We start from the raw sequence: 20661 nt of genomic DNA, 5'->3' as shown, positions 1-20661 counted from the left end.
ACAGGGTACCCCCATTTGCACAATAATCAAGTCAGTAGAAAGCTCAATAGGCAACTACCAGATGGATTGGCCGTGCAGGTGGTGACGATGGTGAACTTCTTCCTTGGCCTCAATGTTCCCTGGACCTTACTCCTTGTGATTTTCTTTCTCTGGGTGAGTGTTAGAGTCTACATGCCACTATTACCGCCCACCATGCATGATCTGGACGATGCGGATCTTCCTTCCTTCACGGCCGGATCTTCTGTCTTCGGCCTGGCGGATGTGCTCGGCACGCCAGCGGCATGCCGCACACATGCGCCGTGCCGAAGAAAGAAGATCCGGCCACGAAGGAAGGAAGATCCGCATCATCAGGAGCAGGTGGGTTTAATTCTGGTACGGGTCTCCCGCGGATCCGGACGGCTTCCATAGGCTTCAATAGAAGCCTGCGGGAGTCGTCCCCGCGGGAGACCCACACGAAAATGGAGCATGTCCATTTTTTTTCCCGCACGCAGATCCGCGTCTGACGGGAAAAATGACATCCGCAGGTATTTAACTACCTGCGGAAGTCCAATGCATCCCTACGGGGCGCAGATCCGCATGCGGGAGAAACGCTGCGGATTTTAGGGCCGTGGACATAAAGCCTAAGGCCTCATGTCCACAGGGAAAATCAGATCCGCTGCAGATTTGTAACGCGGATTTGGGCTGCGGATGCACTGTAATTATCTTTTATTTTTCATGCGGGAGATCAATTGAGCTCTGTGCTCTGAGTGCCCGCACGCCTGATCCGCACTAAAATGGAGCATGTCCATTTTTTTTCATGCTCCAGAAATTTTTTAATTACCATCCGCGGGTATTTATCTACCTGCGGGTGGTCAATGCATTCCTATGGGGCGCGGATCCGCGTGTGGGAGAAATGCTGCAGATTTTAATTCTTATTTTCCCCGGGACATGAGGCCTTAGGCTACGCAACGACTTTGGTCACTTGACCAAAAATTTGTGCAATTTGTCTGCAACTTGCCATCACGTAATTATTAGAGTTATGGTTTGGCTGTAAAAAAAAAAAGCAACCGCCCTCCAGACTTCTCACAAGCAAGTTGTAGCTTCTATGATCGAAAACGTTTATGTGACTTGTGACCAAAAAGCAGCGGGTTTGGATTTCATACAACTGCTGTGTTTTAGGTCACAGTAGGTTGCGTGTTGCAATGTGACCACATTGACAATCGTTACATTATGATCTTCATGATTTGCAATCAAAGTCTTCGTGAAGCTCTAGCTTAAAGTTTGACTGATATTAGCACTCAAAGTTCCCAAGCCTGAAAACAGCTCCAATGAGGAGATAAAAACATTGCTGCAAAATCATGGAAGAATTAACTTTGCCAATCTCATTGAAGAATTTGGAGCGCTGCTTGTTTTCTACTTGGTTGGTCCCTGCTGTGGACTTGAAGTCCAGTCCCTGGAGGCTTTTCGCTGTGCTGCCTTATTCATTTTGATATACCAGAAATTTAGAAATAAAAGGAGAATCATTGCAGGGTTGGTAGCAGCGCAGGATGAGTCCCGAGATATTTTATATTAGTAACAGGGTTATAACAGCATGATTTAAAAAAAAGGGAAAGATACCATTAAAAAAGAGGGAGGATAAATATCTTAGATGTCTAGACAGGGTATGAGGCAATAGGGTCACTACTGCAAATAGTAGGGTATGAGGAAGTGTCTAAACAAAATTGGCAGAGCTCTATGTCTCCAGGCTGCCTGTCTAAATAGAGGCTCATATATATATATATGGTTGCTGCCGTCCTAATAACACTAATAGGTCTGGAGACTATAAAAAGTGCCAAATACGTGCAGGAAACTAGGACTTGGGCACAAACTTTATCTGAAGATAAATGTGGAAGTGATGAAAGGTGCAGAATAACTTTATTTATTGCCAGCAAATGATGCGTTTCGAGGCGATTGGCCTCTTTTTCAAAGCACTGGACTGTGTAGGATACAAAAGTTTGTGAAAAAAAAACCAAAGAGATAAAATATGGAAAGCCTTGAACGACAATGTTGGCCATATATATATATATATCAAAAGAATTAGTACTGAAATATTCCTCCTATATATTATTGAATGTTCGTTAATACATCTATAGAATATAATCAAGAAATCTCATGCTTAAGAAGCTATTACAAATATATAAAAATAAGAAAAAAACATATTCCATGATACTTTTATAAGAAATAAAAACCATAATGTGTAATTCTGTGTGTAAAAAAGTGAACAATTCACATAGCTAAAACCACTTCATATAAAAATAATCAATACAAAGGACTAGATGTAATTTTCTTACTATTGTATCATAAAACCCATAATAATACATAACTAAATATATTTTTAAAAATTCTCTTAATGCATCAAATAAAACAAATCTGAAAATGCAATAAGCATATAAAGAAAGAACTTACATTTGATAATAGATTCTTCTTAAAACGCGCAAAAAATGATTTGATTTCTTTTAGTTGTATTATGAAATATGTTTTTTTTATTTCATAATACATTTTTATATAATTTCAATAGCTTCTTAAGCATGAGATTTCTTGAATACATTATATATATAAATTTACACACACACATACATATATATATATATATATATATATATATATATATATACACACGTGTGTATATGTATGTATATATATATATATATATGTGTGTGTATGTGTGTATATATACACACACACATACATACAATATATATATATATATATATATATATATATATATATATATATATATAAAGAATTAGTACTGAAATACATATATAATCAGCTTTGTAATTCAAGACTTTCCGTATTTCATCTCTTTTGGGTTTTTTTCACAAACTTTTGTCACTTGTATATTGTAACCTACACAGTCCAGCGGTTTGAAAAAGAGGTCTAGTGCCTTGAAACGCATCATTTGCTGGCAATAAATAAAGTTATTCTGCACCTTTCATCGCTTCCATGTTTCTCTTCAGATATAGCTTGTGCCTAAGACTTAGTTTTTTCACTTTTATTCCTGCATAGTTGGGTATGAGGAGCCTGGAGACAACGTCTTTTGTTACCAGCTCAAAAGCTAAGCGTGAACAAGAACTACCATTTCAGAAAAAGGGGATTGATGCTTTTTACAAACAGGGCGATAATTGGTATAAAACACTGGAGTTGATTTCCTCCTGGTTTTCTCCATTTCCAGCTGATATGCGCTTGGTGGGTAAAGCTAAGCCAAGGAGGCAGAGCTCAGTGTTCTTTGGTGACAGGGAAGAGGTAAGAAGGCTTCTTCTGTAGCCAAGTACTGAAATGCCAGACAAAGGTTTATGAGGAGGAGGAAGAGAAAAGAGAATGGTGGCTGATCTCTTTGGGAACATGAAGAAGAATTCTTCATATATTTCGCGGACCTCTAATCATAATATAATAAAAATAAATTCAAAGGAAAATTTATTTCTGTTTTTCGTTTTGTATTGTTTTAATTGTACAGTTGTTTTAAGAACTGAGTACAAAATCAATGATGGAGTGTTACGTTTGTGCAGGGCATAAGTATGGCGACGCTCATGAACATCACCAACATGTCAAACTATGACTCGATAATGTCCATAATGGACCAATACATACATGTATGATATCAACAAAATATGGGTTACACCAAAAGACAGGAATGGGAATGCTATACTTAACCAACATTGGCTTGGAGGTTCCTGCCTAAAAGCAGGGTGATTGTACCAATAAGGACAGCCCAACGTCACAAACCTAGGGGACCTAGCTTGTCTCTAGATGGAAGATAGGGAAAGACATATAGAAAATGGAAATGCTAACAAGGCTAGGTAAAGGTTTACAAAACACAGGAGCTCACAGCCAAAACAGACAGGACATGTGTCAGGAATCAAACCAGGAACCTGCTGCACTCCAGATGGTGGCTCTCACTATTGAGCTATCCAGCCTGTGGATAGTTCCGTTGCATGACTCTCAGCCTTGTTCACTGATCCCAGTTACCTATTTCCTACCTTCTGGTCCTGATCCTGCCTCTGTTTCTGATTGCACTTCCTATAAAAGCTTGGTCCTGCCACTCCCTCAGTGCGAGATTATTCTGCTCCACAGCACCATTTGATCAAGCCCCACTTGCCTGTTTTTCTGCTGTTTCTGTAAGACCTCCTGATACTGACTTCTGGCTTCCTTTCCGACTACATTACTCACCTCATCCATCTGTACTGCAACCCGAGAACTCCTGATACTGACTTCCGGCTTCCCTTCTGACTATGCTACTTGCCTCACCCATCTGTACCGCAAACTGAAACCTCCAGTTGCTGACTCCTAGCTCTTCCTTGATTACTCTTCAGACCTGTGACTTTTACACTTGAGGCTCCAACCCAGTGCCTGAAATCACTACAACATGGTTCAGGCATTCACACACTAATGGACAAAGGGGATTCAGGCGTCTGCACACCATAGGTCGATAAAATGAGTAGCCAGCTTGGTGGGGGGTGGGGTAGTAAATAAATTACCTGAATGTACTGCACAATAAGTTGGCGCTATACAAATAACAAGATTTATATATTTCTTCCAACTCTACCCATTTTATGGTTCTATCAAATATCTGTCTGGGATGATTTAGTGCAGGGGGATTGGACCAGATGGTAAAGGTCCTTCCAACTCTATTATTCTAGGATTCTAACACACACACAGCAAAATAAGCGGTGCCCAAGTGAGGGCTGAATTGGAATAGTTATGGATGATTAGCCAGCTATGGGAAACACCTCTGTGTCAGCCAATCAGCTCATACACCACAAGAGATATTGAAGCACAGAAGAAGGGAACATTAAACATTGAGGGATTCTGAACACATGGCTCACCAGGGAACTTCTGAAGCAACAGGAAATAGACATTCCACAGTACTCCAGACACGGCCACAAAGACCAAGTTAACATAGAGACACCATCCTCGGTCCGCTTCCTGATTTTGGCTGACACGCCATAACACACAGAAGTTTGTTAACCCCTTAATGCCACTCGCAGCAAATGTTTGTCCTGGCAGGGTGATAGTTAACGCAACAGGATGTAAACTTGCATCCTGTGTCTGACAGCCAGCCTCCCGCTGCAACAGCAGGGATCAGTGAGAACATCAATCCCCACTGTTAACACCTTATATACCATGATCAGTGTAAATCACTTTACATAGGGAACATGCTCCCTCTGTGTTATCACCGGGCCTCCGCTATGTAGTTGTGGAGGATCAATGGATTGGCATGGCAACCAAATCTGCCATGGCCTGTGATCACTATTGTGAGTGATAATGCACTGCAGTACAGAAGTAGTGCAATGCATTATTATAGTGATCCAACACAGGTTATGGCATTTTGATGTCAGTGTCACCTTAAGGCTACATTCACACAGACGAGCGCGATATTGGGGCAAGAAACACTGTCCAATATTGCACTTGCCTACATGCGTTTTACACTTCTGTGTTATTGCAATCCACAGGCGCGTTTCACACAGGCTAAAAGATTGCAATTTCACTGCATCGCACTCGTATGCACATTGCATGGCATGCAAGTGTCCTGCGAATTCTTTAAAGCCCTATTAAAAACAATGGGCGGGGCATTCCACGCAAACGCCAAAAGATCGGACATGCAGCAATTCTTTACTTTGCAACATTGCTGTAAGGGAAAAAAAAAAAACTCCCGCGAGATTCTCGCTCATGTGCATGTAGCCTAACAGTGTGAATTTGATTTTACCCAATGACATTGATTGATGTGTTTCTTTTTTCTTATTGACTGTTGAATCCATCCATTTACCATTCGTATTGTTTAATATTTAACATTTCTATCAGCGGGTTCCTTTTCGTATTCTTCTCTAAACTGTTACAATAAATGCCCCTTTGCACTCGGTGTTACATTTAGCTGACTTTGCTCATTCACCTCTTAGAGGAAGGTGACGCATTTGAAAAACGGCAATTACCTTTGCATCCTGCGCATTTTTATCTCCTTTCTTGTCACCATCAGGAGCATCTAGGATTAAACAAGACAACAGTGGTGGGAATGACACTTGTGGTAGCACATTTCTTTTCGAGTCCTCAAAGCTCTTTTCAGAAACAATTAAAACATGGGATTTGCAATTATGATTACTCATTTATAATTGGTGCTCATTATCTCCCTGGAGAGGATAAAAGGCTGGATTGACCTTCTGCAGAATCATAAGACTGACCTTCACGTCAGGGAGGATGTTACAGAGAGCAACTAATATGGCTATACTGTTCTTTTGACATATAACTCTCCGCAGGCTCTAAGGTGAACTGAAGATAATAACACTCATTACAAAAATATTTCAGACACAATTGGACACTAGCGGGGTATGGTAAATCCACATTCTCTAAAGCCTATTAGATGTCCACCATCAAAGACCATGAGGGACGACACTCACCTCCTTCTTGCTTTCCTTCCTCTTGTTTTGGGGGCTCTGGTTCTTCATCAATCATAGCAGCAGGCTGGGAGGAAAGAACACAGTCATGTACATACAGAAAGATAAAACAAGGGCAATTTTAATCAGAATATTTTGCTTTTATCCCTACACTTCATAGCACATAACAGCACAATTATCATATCAGTGCCGGGCTCATTTTCCAGTCAAGCGCCGTTCTCATTTGCACAAGAATGAAAGTCGGAAAAAGACCTTGGAAAAGTTTGAACTTCATTTCCCAGGAGAGTTATTGAAAGAATCCAGATAAAAGAGAAATTCTGCACCGATTAATGACGCAACTGAAACTGATAAAGTAGGGTATGGGGCATAATGGTAGGATGCATTATATACAGACACGGATGTAAAACCAAGATGGCAATATGTCTAAGCAAGGGTGTTGGTTTGGGGAGGTCAGGCTGGCATATGCTCCATGGAGTGAAACTAAGCCACTCTGCCTTGGTACAGAGCTAGGGCAGCATACAATATCATGTCCATGTATTATGTGTAACGCCAAAGATACACAGCCATATTTTTGGCTTGAGATGTACTCTCGTCTTGTGTGCTGTTGATGTATTTCACAGATATCACACAGCCCTATTATAGCCTATGAGGCTATCTACATGTATGATTTTTTCATATAAAATGAGGGTCCGTGTGCAAATAATCTCAACATGTCCTCTTCTCATTTGTTCTCGTGGATTTGAACAACTCTGAACGATAATCGTCCCATGTAAAAGGGCTTTAAGACCTATTTCACATGAACATTTATGTTTATATGCAGAATGCAAACCCATAAAAGCTTTATTTATAGACCGTATAGCAAACATACTATATGTCAACATTTGTATTACGGATCTGTAACACTGATACTATGATTGGACTATCTTCTAAGGAGGAACAGGAAACACACTAGATAGCGGCCACAGGCGTACCGTCAGGGGTCACAGGGGTCACAATGGCAACCAGGCCCCTGCGCTAAGGGGTCCAGAGGCCACCCTCTGCCATAAACCAATGCATATTCAGTGCATTAACGGATGGTCGCAGTGCCACCAGCCAGAGAGTAAGCCAAAGCAGAGTGGAGCAGTATAATGATGCCATCCTGCTGGTCCTGCCTCCTGCTGTATGGTAGCCGTGTCTGTGTGCCCTGCTGCTCTCCTCACCCAGATAAGTGGTCCAGGCCCTGCGATATGTATGCATGTACTGTGTTCCCTGAAAATAAGACCTACCCTGACAATAAGCCCTATCCTGATTTTTTTTTTGGGGGGGGCTTAAGATATAAGCCCTCCACCGAAAAAAAGCCCTAGCTACACTAGGTGAAAAAAACCCGCAATATCTATCTCTCTCAAATCAATCAATCTATCGCTCATATCTATCTATCTCCCTATCTATCTTTTTTAATGTGTTTCTCTTAATTGTGGTTCAAAAGTACAGCAAAAAACATGAACGCACCCTAAGGCCCCTCTCACACATGCATTCAGAAAACGCAGCTCAAAATCATGGCATTTTTACTGCAATTTCGAGTGGCGTTTTTGAACGCATGGTACAGTGCTTTTCAATGATCCCCATCATTGTGATGGGTGAGGAGGTGCATTAAAAAAAATGCAAAAATAGAACAGACGGCTCTTGTAAATCGCAGTGTTAGAAACACCGCATTCAAGCTCAGGTCTGAGTAACCCCATTAAAATCAATGGGAGCCTTGTACGTCGGTTAGCACTGAGTGCTTGGGACGCCGCATTATTACCGGTAAAAAGCAGCTTGTGTGTGTGAGAGAGTGGTCTAAGGGGCTACAAACAAATTTTCATGTAGTGCAGGAAATGAGTCGTGTTTGGAAAGATTACGTCAAGGGTCTAGGTCACGTGTTTTTCGACCAGTGTGAAAACGCATCGATTGTGTGGAACAGGCCTAAGACTGTACATAGACTTCAACAGACAATTTACACCTGCAAAATAGTTAAAAGTAAAGCAAGCTGAAATATGTGCATATTTTATGTAGGCATTTGAAAAGCTTCGTAGATTAACATTGGCTCTGTGAGATGGACAATATAAATAAACCCCAATGACAGTGCCATCTTCGAACAGGATAACACTCCATATTATCAAGCTGGGATCACTAGGGAGTGGTTGGAGGAACATGACAATGAATTCTCTATATTGTCTTAGCCTCCAAACTCACGAGACTGTAACCCCAATGAACATGTTTGGGATATATTGAAAAGGGCTGTGAGATCTGCTCTCACTTATCTGCAAAACATCTACCAATTAACGGAGCTGCTGTAGTGGGTATGGTTCTAGTCGAGGATGGAGGATGTTCTCCACCTCGTGGGATCTGTTTCCCGATGTGTGAAAGCTGTCATGACCCAAAGAGGTGGACAATCTGTTGTTGAGTAGTGATCGATCAGTGTAGATTTACTGCTATTTTATTCAAATGTTAAAAACCTTTCAAAAGTAAATTTACAAAAATAAGTAACTTGACCACCACTTTAGCACATACTTATCTAGATTACTCACATTTTTCTTGTCATCCTGTCCTTTTTTTCTTTCTTTATTTGCCATGATGACTCCAGTTCTTAGGGTATCAAACACAGGATCTGTGCGATTGGCAGCAGCTGTGATAGAGATGGAAATATAAGTATACTGTACTGTATATTCTCTGAGACATGACTACTCAGCTTTCTCATGCTTAAAACCCCTATGAGCTTAATATCAAACCAAGGTGAGGGTAACTAAATTAGAACATGAAACCTCCACTATTCGCACTATCCTGCCAAAAGTATTTGCACACCGCTATTGGTAGAATGGATTGTGTCTTATTAGCATGGCAAAGATCCTAAACCACGCTACATAAGATGCAGACCCTTGGAGGTGTCAGATACAGTATTTGGCAGGAACTGCAAGCTATTGGATATACAGCTTATGCTGCTTCATACAAGTCATCCATCACAAAGCACAATGTCTACAATGGTGCAAGGAGCGTCATCATTGAACAGTTGAGCAATGGATGAACGTTGAATGGAGTGACGAGTCACACTACTCCGTCTTCAAATCAGATGGAAGAAATATTTCAAATAGTTGCGGCACTTGCCCCCAAAGAGCGGTATTCGGTAGAAAAACCATGGTTGCACGCTGGAGCAAAAAGCTGAATCCTAACTCTCAAGGTAATGGCAAAGAATGTAGGAGTCCAGCAGCAATCCAAAAAGAGGCGATTTTTACTTAATCCAAAGCTGTGTTTATTGATCCCAAGACAAAGGAGACAAAAGCAGCAACGTTTCGATCCAAAACTTGGATCTTTTTGGATTGCTGCTGGACTCCTACATTCTTTTTCAAATCAGATGGAGGTGCCTGGATGTGCAGGATGTCTGGGGAACATCTTTTGCCTGAGTGTGTTGTGCCAACAGTTAAGTATGGTGTCCATTATAGTCTGGCATGAGCTTCGTCCATTGGTTGCAGTGGCAACAATGAACACAGAGGCGTAGCGGCAATGGGTAATACCCTGGGAATGGTCAGCCATACTTCCAACTAGACAACACACCTTGTCACAAATCCAACACTGTTTTACGTTAGTTTGTGGATATGGTTGTTCCATGATGAGACTGACCTGTAGAGAGTCCCGACCTGAACCCTACCGCACATATTTGGGATGAACTGAAATGTCAGGTCAGGAAATATGAACTGCGTCCATGAGAGAACTCACCAGACGTTTGCGGGATAAATGGAGGAAAATACCAGCAGATGTGTATTAAATTTTAGTAGAAAGTATACCACGAAGAGTATCCAATATCATTGGGGCCAAAGGAGGACCCACTGAGTATTAACATCCGGAAATAAATACTACTTTTGATTCTTGCTCACGTGTCCGATTAGTTTTGGTAGGATAGTGTATATTGGCCACAAATGCCATCCAAGGAGGGTGGTTGCTGGAGAATAAGGTCAGTATTCTATTATTTGTTCCACTGACCACTTTGGGGACTCTCATATACTTGAGCCTCAGAGATGTAAGAATTAAGGCCCTTTTTACATATGGCATGATCAGAGACCCCCACTACCACCGCCTTTCAGGCGGTCAGGGGATGTCCAGTCTATTTTAATCCACGGCCTTGTTTCTATTTTCTGTACCCATTTCCTTGTAACCTGTAATCGTTCTTATTCTTGACTGGATCGGCGTATTTACTGTCCTTCTTCTGCACACTAAGACATGTGCATTTGCATGCGGCAAAAAAATACACATTAATTGAAGTGGCTAATTAGTCTTGTGAGTTCCAGGTGTTATCTTTTTTCCTCATCGATTACGTAGTGTCGCACACAGCTCCTAGCATATTTTGCACACATCTGTGCACCCCAATTGAATTCTATGGAGACTTTTGCTGCGCAGTAATTAGAGCATGCTGCGTTTTGTTTTTTTCATGACCGAAATGTGCAGGAAAATACTTCAGTCGAGAAAAAGCACATAGGAACTTGTTCTATTTTTCTGTGTATTTGTGCACCAAAGGTCCTCATAGAAGTCAATAGGGGGCATGCAACATGCAAGGTGATGTGTGAAACACTGCATAATTCCGCTGGAAAAAGAACACATCCTGAACTCGTTAGACTAATTGGGCATTTTAATGGGTGCATCATTGTGTCCTGCGCACAAATGAACATGCCTTGGGGCGCGAAAAGTACAGTAAAATACGCTGATGCGCACACAAGAAAGTTGAGCCAATGTGCATACGCTCATATGAAGGGGGCCTTACTGAAGCTTTGGTGCTATTGCATATATTTCAGGCTCTGTTTCCACTAGTTTTATGGCTTCTGTTTATAGTGCGGCATCACAGTTTACCAGTTCCATTTTTTATTGGCTTCCAACTAGAGATGAGCGAGTATAGTCGCTAAGGCACATTACTCGAGCGAGTAGTGCCTTAGCCGAGTATCTCCCCGCTCATCTCTAAAGATTCGGGGGCCGGCGGGGGAGACAGGTGAGTTGCGGCGGGGAGCGGGGGAGAGAGAGGGAGAGAGAGATCTCCCCTCCGCTCCTCCCCGCTCTCCTCCGCCACTCCCCGCCGGCCCCCGAATCTTTAGAGAAAAGCGGGGAGATACTCGGCTAGGGCACTAGTCGCTTGAGTAATGTGCCTTAGCGAGTATACTTGCTCATCTCTAGTTCCAACAAATCTCAATAAACCCAATAATGATATCCATCAGGTTGTTGTTGTTGGGGTTTAAGCATTTTTGAAAGCAAGATTATTACTGCGGACTGCGTTATTCTTGCTGTGAAAACTAACAGAATTCGTGATGGAACGCAAAAATGAAAATGGGAATAGAGCCTTGAAATAAAGTGCAAATAAAGAGCAACTACAACCCCACAGGGGCCAATTTAGTTATTTTTCATGTATCCATTAATAAGTGTTTTTTAATACGCAGCCACTCTCTGCACAAAGCGGTGAATTTGGGGGAAAAAAGCCTCCCTGCGCATGCATGTCCGTGACGTTAGAATCCCGGGCATGCGCAGTGCCCATGGCAGCCTATATGCGATCTTTGCTGGCAGAGTGAATGAGCTGCGATGAGTTCAACGCTGCGAGACTCGCAGAATTGTACTCATGCTTATGAATGAGCCCTATGTCACAGAAGAAAATCGCAGCAGAAATAATTTTGGTAATTGGAGAAAAACCACCACAAGATTACAAGTCACTACAAAGATTTCTGACAAACAGCAGGGGCACTGCTACACCCAGAAGCACATTTTAAATTTACTGCTGTAAACTCCTGTTAGTCCCTGCAGGGATGAGGGGAAGCCCCAGGATTCTGTTCATCTCCATGGGGGTTCCCTTAATCCCGGCGGGGACTAACAGGAGTTTACAGCAGCACATTTAAAATATGCTTCTGGACAGCAAGTTTAAATGTCTCGCTGTAAGCAGCGGGGAACTCCTCTAGCCCTGCTGCTGGGCAATTCCCCAGCAGATGGGAGGGGGGGGGGGGCAGTAGGAGACTCCCTCCACCCCTCTCCACAAGGGATTTCCCCATCGCAGGGAAAGAGAGGGAGGTAGGGTTAGAGGGCTTCCTTGTGTGCGTGGGGAGAGGGTGGGCTAGAGTGATCCTTCCTCTAGCCTGCCCCCTCTCTCTTTGCTATGGGGAATCCCTGTAAGAAGCTCTGTAGCCCCGCCTCCTCTCTCTGCACTAGAGGGATATCCTTCAGGGATTCCCTCTAGCCACGCCCCCTCTTTCTCTGCACTATGGGTATATCTCTTGGGGATCCCCATAATCCCGCTCTCTCTTTCCCTGCTGTGGAAAAATACTGAAGCTCCTTTTTTCAAGCAACATGCTGCTCCGGTGTATGCACCATTTTGTACGCGCATTAAGCTCGGGTCTTCAACGTGTGAAGAATTGCTCATTCACACAATTTTTAGTGCAGTATTGGCACTCAGTGTAAAATAACACATGTAACATTGGCAATTTGGCTGACATAATAATGACAGTTACGAGTTATTGACCTTGTAATCCCATGGGGATATAGGTGGGAGGATTTTACACGCATCTACGAGTAGCTTTGGCTGTATTGTGCTGATTGTGTGGTGGGATGTCGCAGTTATTTTTTTCCTATCTAGGCTCATTCAAACAAGGGACGTAATTGCGCAAAAATTCTGTGCGCAAAAAAAAAAAAATCGCAGCTAACTGCGCAAAAATCACATGAATGGACTTTTTCCTCAGTTGAGTCCGGAGCTTCGTTAGCGTAAAAATCACCCATTAAGGAGCAGCGTGTTGCAGAAAAAATGCGTAGCTAGAGAGAGAGATAAAAGGAAGCCCTGGGGCAATGAAGGGAACCCCTGCCAGGAGGACGAAGAGAGTCCCCCACCACTGGGCTTTCCTTCATCTCCCTGTGTCTTCCCTTCATTGTGGGGATGAAGGGAACCCCCAGGAAGATAAAGAGAACCCCTGCCATGAGGATGAAGGGAGTCCCCCACCACTGGGCTTCCCTTCATCTCCTTAAGGCTTCCTCTCATTGCAGGGATGAAGGGAATCCCCAGGGAGATTAAGGGAACCCCCATCATGGGGATGAAGGGAATCCTCTACTGTGGGACTTCCCTTCATCCCCGCAGGGACACAGTGCTTCTGGATTTAGTGGCAAGGAACAATTCACTCCCCCCCTCTTTTTTTCCACTCCCCATAGGAGTCTATGGAAACTCCTGCACTTTGCACACCAAAAATAGGTCAAGACTAGAGATGAGCGAACGTACTCGGATAGGCACTACTCGTCCGAGTAATGTGCCTTATCCGAGTACCGCTGTACTCGTGCAGAAAGATTCGGGACGCGCTGCGGAGCGGGGAGCTGCAGGGGAGAGCGGGGAGGAACGGAGGGGAGATCTTTCTCTCCTTCTCTCCCGGCCGCTCTGCCCCGCTCCCCGCTGCGACTCACCTGTCAGCAGCGGAGCGTCCCGAATCTTTCTGCACGAGTACAGCGGTACTCGGATAAGGCACATTACTCGGACGAGTAGTGCCTATCCGAGTACGTTCGCTCATCTCTAGTCAAGACCTATATTTTTGCGCAACAGAGAATTTAGTTGCTCAATTTCAGTCACTGATGTCCTGCATTTTTAGATGCAATTTTTTTGCGCGGCTAAAATTCCTTCATCTGATCATTTCCATAGTAAATATAGATGAGCGAGTATACTCCCTAAAGGCAATTGCTCAAGCGAGCATTGCCTTTAGCGAGTACCTGCCCGCTCGAGATGGAAGGTTCGGGTGCCAGCAGCGGGCAGGGAGCTGCGGGGGAGAGTGGGGTGGAACGGAGGGGAGATCTCTCTCTCCCTCTCTCCCCCCCGCTCCCTCCTGCTGACTGCCGCTACTCACCGCTCCCCCGCACCGGCACCCGAACCTTCAGTCTCGAGCGGGCAGGTACTCGTTAAGGGCAATGCTCGCTCGAGCAATTTCCTTTAGCGAGTATACTCGCTCATCTCGAATAGTAAACCGTTGGTTCTAATGGTCACGATTTTTTTTGCTCGTGTAAGTTAGCTGAGCAAATTCCCTCGTGTGAAGGAACCCTTAAGTATTAATCGTTAAGAAACCACTTTTGCGCTTCTTATACAAATGTTATTCACCCTCGGTTAGAACATAAACCAATATCATTCCTCATAAGCGTAAAGCTGTTCCTGGCAGCCTGCAATGATATCTCCATTCACTTCCAACAAGCCACAGGACATTTCTCACCCAAACAGCAAACAGAATGTTCTAATTAATAAGACAATTAAATGAAAGCACAGAAATAACTCGCTTCTCCTAACACTTGTGTGAACAATTAGAAGAAATCTTCAACAAAGCCACTTTCCCGTCCTTCCAATTACGGATAACCTCTCCTATGTGCAACGGCGAACTGATAGCATTAATTTAATGTGCATCTGTGAAATGTAAACTACTGAACAGGATTTGCTTCGATCGTGAAACGCTCTTCATGATGAGAATAACAATGTGCGCAAGAGATGAGATGACAAGGTTCTCCGTGCTTCTAGCTTTTACTAAGGCCTCCTTCACACGACCGGATGTGTTTTTACGTTCGCCCGTACTCAGCGTATATTTGCATGAACGACTTTTTGACCCAATGAAGCGCTCACTGCGCAAGTGCCGCCGGACGGTCGGCTTCCATTGACTTCAATGGAAGCTGGCCGTGTGTAACCTGTACAAAATCGCAGCATTCTTCGGTTTATTCTCTATGAGTGGAAAATCGCAACCGATTTCCGCTCATGGAGATGGAATGGCGTTTTGCCATTGAATATTATGGGTTGTATTTGCTGCGGAGTCCGGAGGCGGATGCCCGTCGCAGATTCCGCAAAGCAAATACGCCTGTGTGCAGGAGGCCTAATACGGCAAAAGATAGGTCAAGATGTATCTTTTAATGAGCCTGTGGCAAGTTGGGGTCCCTTGCCTGCGGATCGCTGACCTCTCAGACTGGAAAATGGCCACCACACATGTAGAAATTCTTCATGAGACGTGGTTTCTTTTTAAGACTGGCGCCTGCCAGCATTTATTTACAACATAACAAATAAATCATACACAGTCCAAAATAGTTTGGGGTTCACAACCCACAGGGTCCTGTCCCTAACCCCTCCTGGGGTGTCTGGAGGGCGTCTTCCTCTGTCAGACAGGGTGATGGGCCCAACTGGTCCACACTGGGCCTCAGCTTGCAGCCTGTCCTGCACTGCCAAGCTGTAACTTCCCCTGGTTCTGGCAGGAACTGGCTGTTTTGTAGCCATTTCCTGCTACACCCATCAGGTATTAACCTTTACATTCCATTTTGCAGGTGACAGAATGCCTATCTAGCACCCTCTTGCAGGCTATTCTAACATTGCCCTGCTACAGAGCCGTACAAAAAAGACAGCTGAAAGTGGTTGCGTTGGTCCTATTTTTTCACGCACGTATATTTTACGCAGAAAAAAACGTTCGATTGAATAAACCCATTGAAATCCAATGCTTTGCGTGTTCGCGTTTTGGGTACGCTTTTTTTTACGATTCGAAATAACTGTTTAAATACGGTCGTCTGAATAAGCCCTAAGGCTAAGTTCACAAGGGCGTGTTTGCGCAGTGCAAAATTTGCACAGGCAATACGCAGAGAATATAAACCATTGATTTTAACAGGTTCGTTTACATGTCCGTATTTTCCCTGTGTAGTTCGGTTGCGTAAAAAAAAAAACGCAGCGTGCTTTCAGCATCATAGATCCCTACAGATTCATAGGGATCCTAGGGATCTATGAATGGCAGGTGACTGCTGAGGCCATTTATAGGAGGCTGCATGCCCACTTTTAGGGTGCAATCAGATGACTGTATATCGTCTGGGTTTTCACGCCCAGCCGATATACGGTGTCCCTCTCTGCAGGGGGAGGAGGCTGGAAGATCCAGGAGCAGTGCTCTGAGCTCCTGCCCCCTCTCTGCCTTCTCTCCACCCCCTGCACTATTTTCAATGAGGAGAGGCGGGAAAGAGGCGGAGCTAATTCCCGGCACTTAGCCCCACCCTTGTTCCGCCTCCTCTCATTGCAAATAGTGCAGAGGGGCAGAGAGGGGGTGGAGAGAAGGCAGAGAGGGGGCGGGAGCTCAGAGCACTGTTCCCAGCTCTTCCAGCCTTCACCCCCTACAGAGAGAGATGCAGTATATCGGCTGGGCGTGAAAACCCAGCCGATATACGGTCGTCTGAATGCGCCCTTATGGTGTAAAATGGAAAAAAAAACTGCTTATACTCACCCCTTTAGCTTACCGCTCTGGTCTGCTGTGCTACTGTCCTCTGCTCACTTTCTGGGTTGCACAATCATGTGATCACTGTGACCAATCCCCTCTCTCATTGTTGGTATTGTAAGGCCAGGTACTCACTGCAGCTAGGGTTGCCACCAGGCTGGTGATCAAGTATGAAGGCCACTGGCGGTATTATTTTTTACTGGCCATATTAATGGCCTGTAAAAAAATAAATGTCAGCTGAGAACACCTGCAGCCAGGAGACAACCCAGCTCCCATCTGCCTGCCTATGTTGTAATCAGAGCCTGTGACCTCGGATCTCTCCTACCAGTGTCTACCTCCTGTATGATTGGAGAAGAGGTCAGGGGTCATAGCCTTTGATTACACCAAGGGTGGCTGGACGGCAGCTAGACAGAGTGAGTGATATACTGGATGGTGCTAGCTTGCTGTCTGACCATAGGTTAAAAGTGGGTAGGGCAAAAGGATCAGGGTCTATTACTGTTAGAGGCACTGTTACTATTGGGGTCACTTCTGGGGCTGTTATTATTACCTCAGGCACTGGTATTATTGGGGCTACTACATGAGGCACTGTTAGTATTAGAGCCACTAGTGAGAGCAATTTTACTATCGGGGCCACTTCAGGGGGCACTATTACTACTGCGGGCACTGTTACTATTAGAGCCACTAGTAAAGGCATTGTTACTATTGGGGCCACTTTTGGAGAAACTATTACCATTGCAGGCAATGTTACCAATGGGGTACTGTTACTATTGAAGCCACTAGTGAGGGCAATGTTACTATTCCAGCCACTTCTGTTGGCACTGCTGCTATTGGGGACACTTCTGGGGGAACTATTACTACCGTAGGCACTGTTACTATTGGGGGACACTTCTTGGGGCACTGTTGCTATTGGGATCACTTCTGGGGGAACTATTACTACAGTAGGCACTGTTACTATTGGGGGCCACGTCTTGGGGCACTGTTGCTATTGGGGACACTTCTGGAGGAACTATTACTACTATGGGCAATGTAACTATTGGAGCCATTTGTGAGGGCAATGTTACTATTATGCCCACTTCTGGGGACACTATTACTCTTTGGGGCACTGTTGCTATTGGGGGCTACTTCAGGAGGAACTATTACTACTGTAGGCAATGTAACTATTGGAGCCATTTGTGAGGACAATGTTACTATTATGGCCACTTCTGGGGACACTATTACTCTTTGGGGCACTATTACTATTGGGGACACAATTACTAGTTGAAGCTACTAAAATAACAGAGGTGGACATATAATTGCGATAAGCCAAGCCCCCAACCACACGCAAAACTACACCCCCTCTTACCTTGGCTGGTATTTTTTTCTAATAAAGGGGGCAACCCTAGCTGCAGCAATCACATGCTACCCAGAAGTCAGCAAGGACAGTAGCCTTGCAGACCAGAATGGGGAGCAAAAGGGGTGGGTATAAGTAGTTTTTTTTTATTTGACTCCTGGCACCCCTGCAGGACATATCTCCTGCCTCCTGGGAGAGCTCCCCAAATGTGGCATTGGCTCACTCAGTCCATGACAATTGGCAGACATGGAAGCTATTATAACATGACATGGGGGTTCCAGTCAGGTAAGCTGCCTTTACTTCAAAGTGAGTTATAGTAAAGTGACATCACACGTGCAAATTATAGTAAAATATATTCCCCATTGTAAATTCCTATATGAAAGTATCGAAGAAGCGTCACATTTGTGACCTCATCGCGATTTGTGTGTAACGTTAATTTGTTGCTCAGAACTAATCTTATTGTAAATGTTGTCTGTACTTTATACATTATTTTTAAATAAAGAGTAAGGCCTCCTGTCCACGGGGAAAATCAGGCCCGCTACGGATTCTTCATGTAAAATCGGTAGCGGGTCCCTCCTGCCCCGCGGACATGAGCGCTGAAAATAAGAATAAACTTACCTGCTGCGGGCCGTGCGTGTCTTCTCTTCTTCACGGCCGGATCTTCTTTCTACGGTCGGCGGATGTGCTCGGCACGCCCGCAGCGTGCCGCGCGCATGCGCCGGGCACATCCGCTGGGCCGAAGAAAGAAGATCTGCCCGCGAAGAAGGGAAGACCTGAACGGTCCGCTGCGGGAAAGTTATTCTTATTTTAGGTCTCCCGCGGATCCGGACGGCTCCCATAGGCTTCAATAGAAGCCTGCAGGAGCCGTCCGCGTGGGAGACCCGCACCTAAATGGAGCATGTCCATTTTTTTTCATGCTCCATATTTTTTTTAATTCACTTTTATTGACCATCCGCGGGTATTTATCTACCCGCGGGTGGTCAATGCATCCCCATGGGATGCGGATCCGCGTGCGGGTGATCCACTGCGGATTTAAAATCATATTTTGCCCGTGGACATGAGGCCTTAATAAGACTTTACATTTCATGAGGTGTTCCTTATGGATCCCAAATGACAGCCATAGTAGTAACAATAGTATCCCTTTCATTTCAAAAGACAAATCACAGTAATATCACCGTCACTGTGGGATATTTTGATGGCTAAAGAAAAGCCACAGTGTACGCAGCCCCAGAAGTCTGAATAGTTTCCATCCGTGATCACCTTTTTGTCTTTTTAACTAAAAAAAATATCCTAAAAACCCTCAATTGTGGACACAGCCTCCATAAATAGTAGTTTCTAGACATAATCCTGCCCCATTCTGAATCCAGCTCCGTAGTGTGCAATGCATTAGGAATGTTATAGTGTGATGGTGCCACCTTGTGGTTAAAAGTTGAGAAGCAGCTATTGATTCTAAGAACCATTAGTTCCATCCTTGTATGTTTTTTAATGTTGTGATTTTTAAATCATGAATATCTCAGGGCTCATCATATAGAAGATGTTACTAAAAATGTAATTGCGAATTTTGTGGAGGCCTGAACATGTGATGCATAATCCCAAGCATGTTCACCCAAAGCGGAAATGCTGCAGAATTAGGGCTCTTTCACACGAGCGTCCTTTTGACGCAATGTAAGAGCACCAAAAATTTGAACTTATTAGAAACAATGGTTTTCTATGGACACATGTAAACAGGGGAATTTTAGCTGCACCAAGAAGCGCTCCGCCCCCCAAAGAAGGACCTCAGCGACTGAAAATCAGTAGCTCAAATCCTCTGCTGCTTAGGGTGGTTTTACATCTGCATCGGGATGGGGGGGGGGGGTTCTGGTTTCCTGCTCCATTCGGGAAGCAGGATAGGGAAATCCCAGCAGCCAAATGTCTGTCTTATGATGAAACCGAACAGCACCAGATGGATCCCATTGACTCTGATGGAGTCCGTTCGCTTTCCACTCAGCAGGTGTGAAATCCCTCTAATTCTGCAGCATTTCCGCTACAGGTGAAGCGCCAGATTCACACGAGTGTATGCATATTAGCACGCTCATGAGTGCAGTGTTTTTGCATAACGAAATGTGCTTTTTTGCACGCACATTGGCGTATTTGCGCCCGCAAGACATGTTTATTTGTGTGTGGCATACAAAGACGCAGTGATCGAAATGGCTAATTGATCTAATGAGCTCCAGATGTGTTCTTTCTCCAGCAGAATTATGCAGCGGATCACACATCTCCTAGCGTATTGTGTGCACATTTGCGCATCCCTATTGACTTCTATGGGGACTTTGGTGCGTAAATGTGCAGGAAAATAAAGAAGGTTGCATTTTTGCTTTTTATGCAACCAAAATGTGCAGGAGAGATCCACACATGTAAATGAACCCTTCGAAATCAATGGATTCTATTCTCCCTATATATTTTGTGCGTAAATTTTGCACATGCAAATACACGCCCAAATACGTCCATGTGAATCTAGCCTAGGGCCTCATGTCCACGGCACACGCAGTTTCCGCATGCGGACTTCTGCAGCGGAAGACCCATGTATCAGTGCGGAAATTATTTGTAAATGCTTGCTGGGGATCGCGGATGCAATTTTTTTTCCGCACGAATACACTGCGGATCATCCGCACAGGAAAAAAAAAAAAATCGCAAGCCCAAAGTGCCTGCCTTCCCCCTC

The 20661-nt window shown here is 44.2% G+C and overlaps 1 protein-coding gene across 2 annotated transcripts in view; it reads right to left on the bottom strand.

Annotated features, from left to right (window-relative positions):
- Nucleotides 1-20661, bottom strand: part of STAC3 (SH3 and cysteine rich domain 3) — a 105085-nt gene that overhangs the window by 17339 nt on the left and 67085 nt on the right. For both annotated transcript variants that reach the window (XM_066584444.1, XM_066584443.1), the window contains exons 5-7: nt 8954-9051; nt 6411-6474; nt 5949-5998 (exon numbers count right to left, since the gene is read on the bottom strand). In XM_066584444.1, coding sequence (XP_066440541.1) covers nt 5949-5998; nt 6411-6474; nt 8954-9051 — 212 coding nt within the window. The remainder of the gene's footprint in view (nt 1-5948; nt 5999-6410; nt 6475-8953; nt 9052-20661) is intronic.

Source organism: Eleutherodactylus coqui, chromosome 1 (genome assembly GCF_035609145.1).
Source record: "Eleutherodactylus coqui strain aEleCoq1 chromosome 1, aEleCoq1.hap1, whole genome shotgun sequence".
Lineage (NCBI taxonomy): Eukaryota > Metazoa > Chordata > Amphibia > Anura > Eleutherodactylidae > Eleutherodactylus > Eleutherodactylus coqui.
Note: the sequence above shows the minus strand (reverse complement) of the source record. Positions and strands in the feature narration are given on the sequence as shown.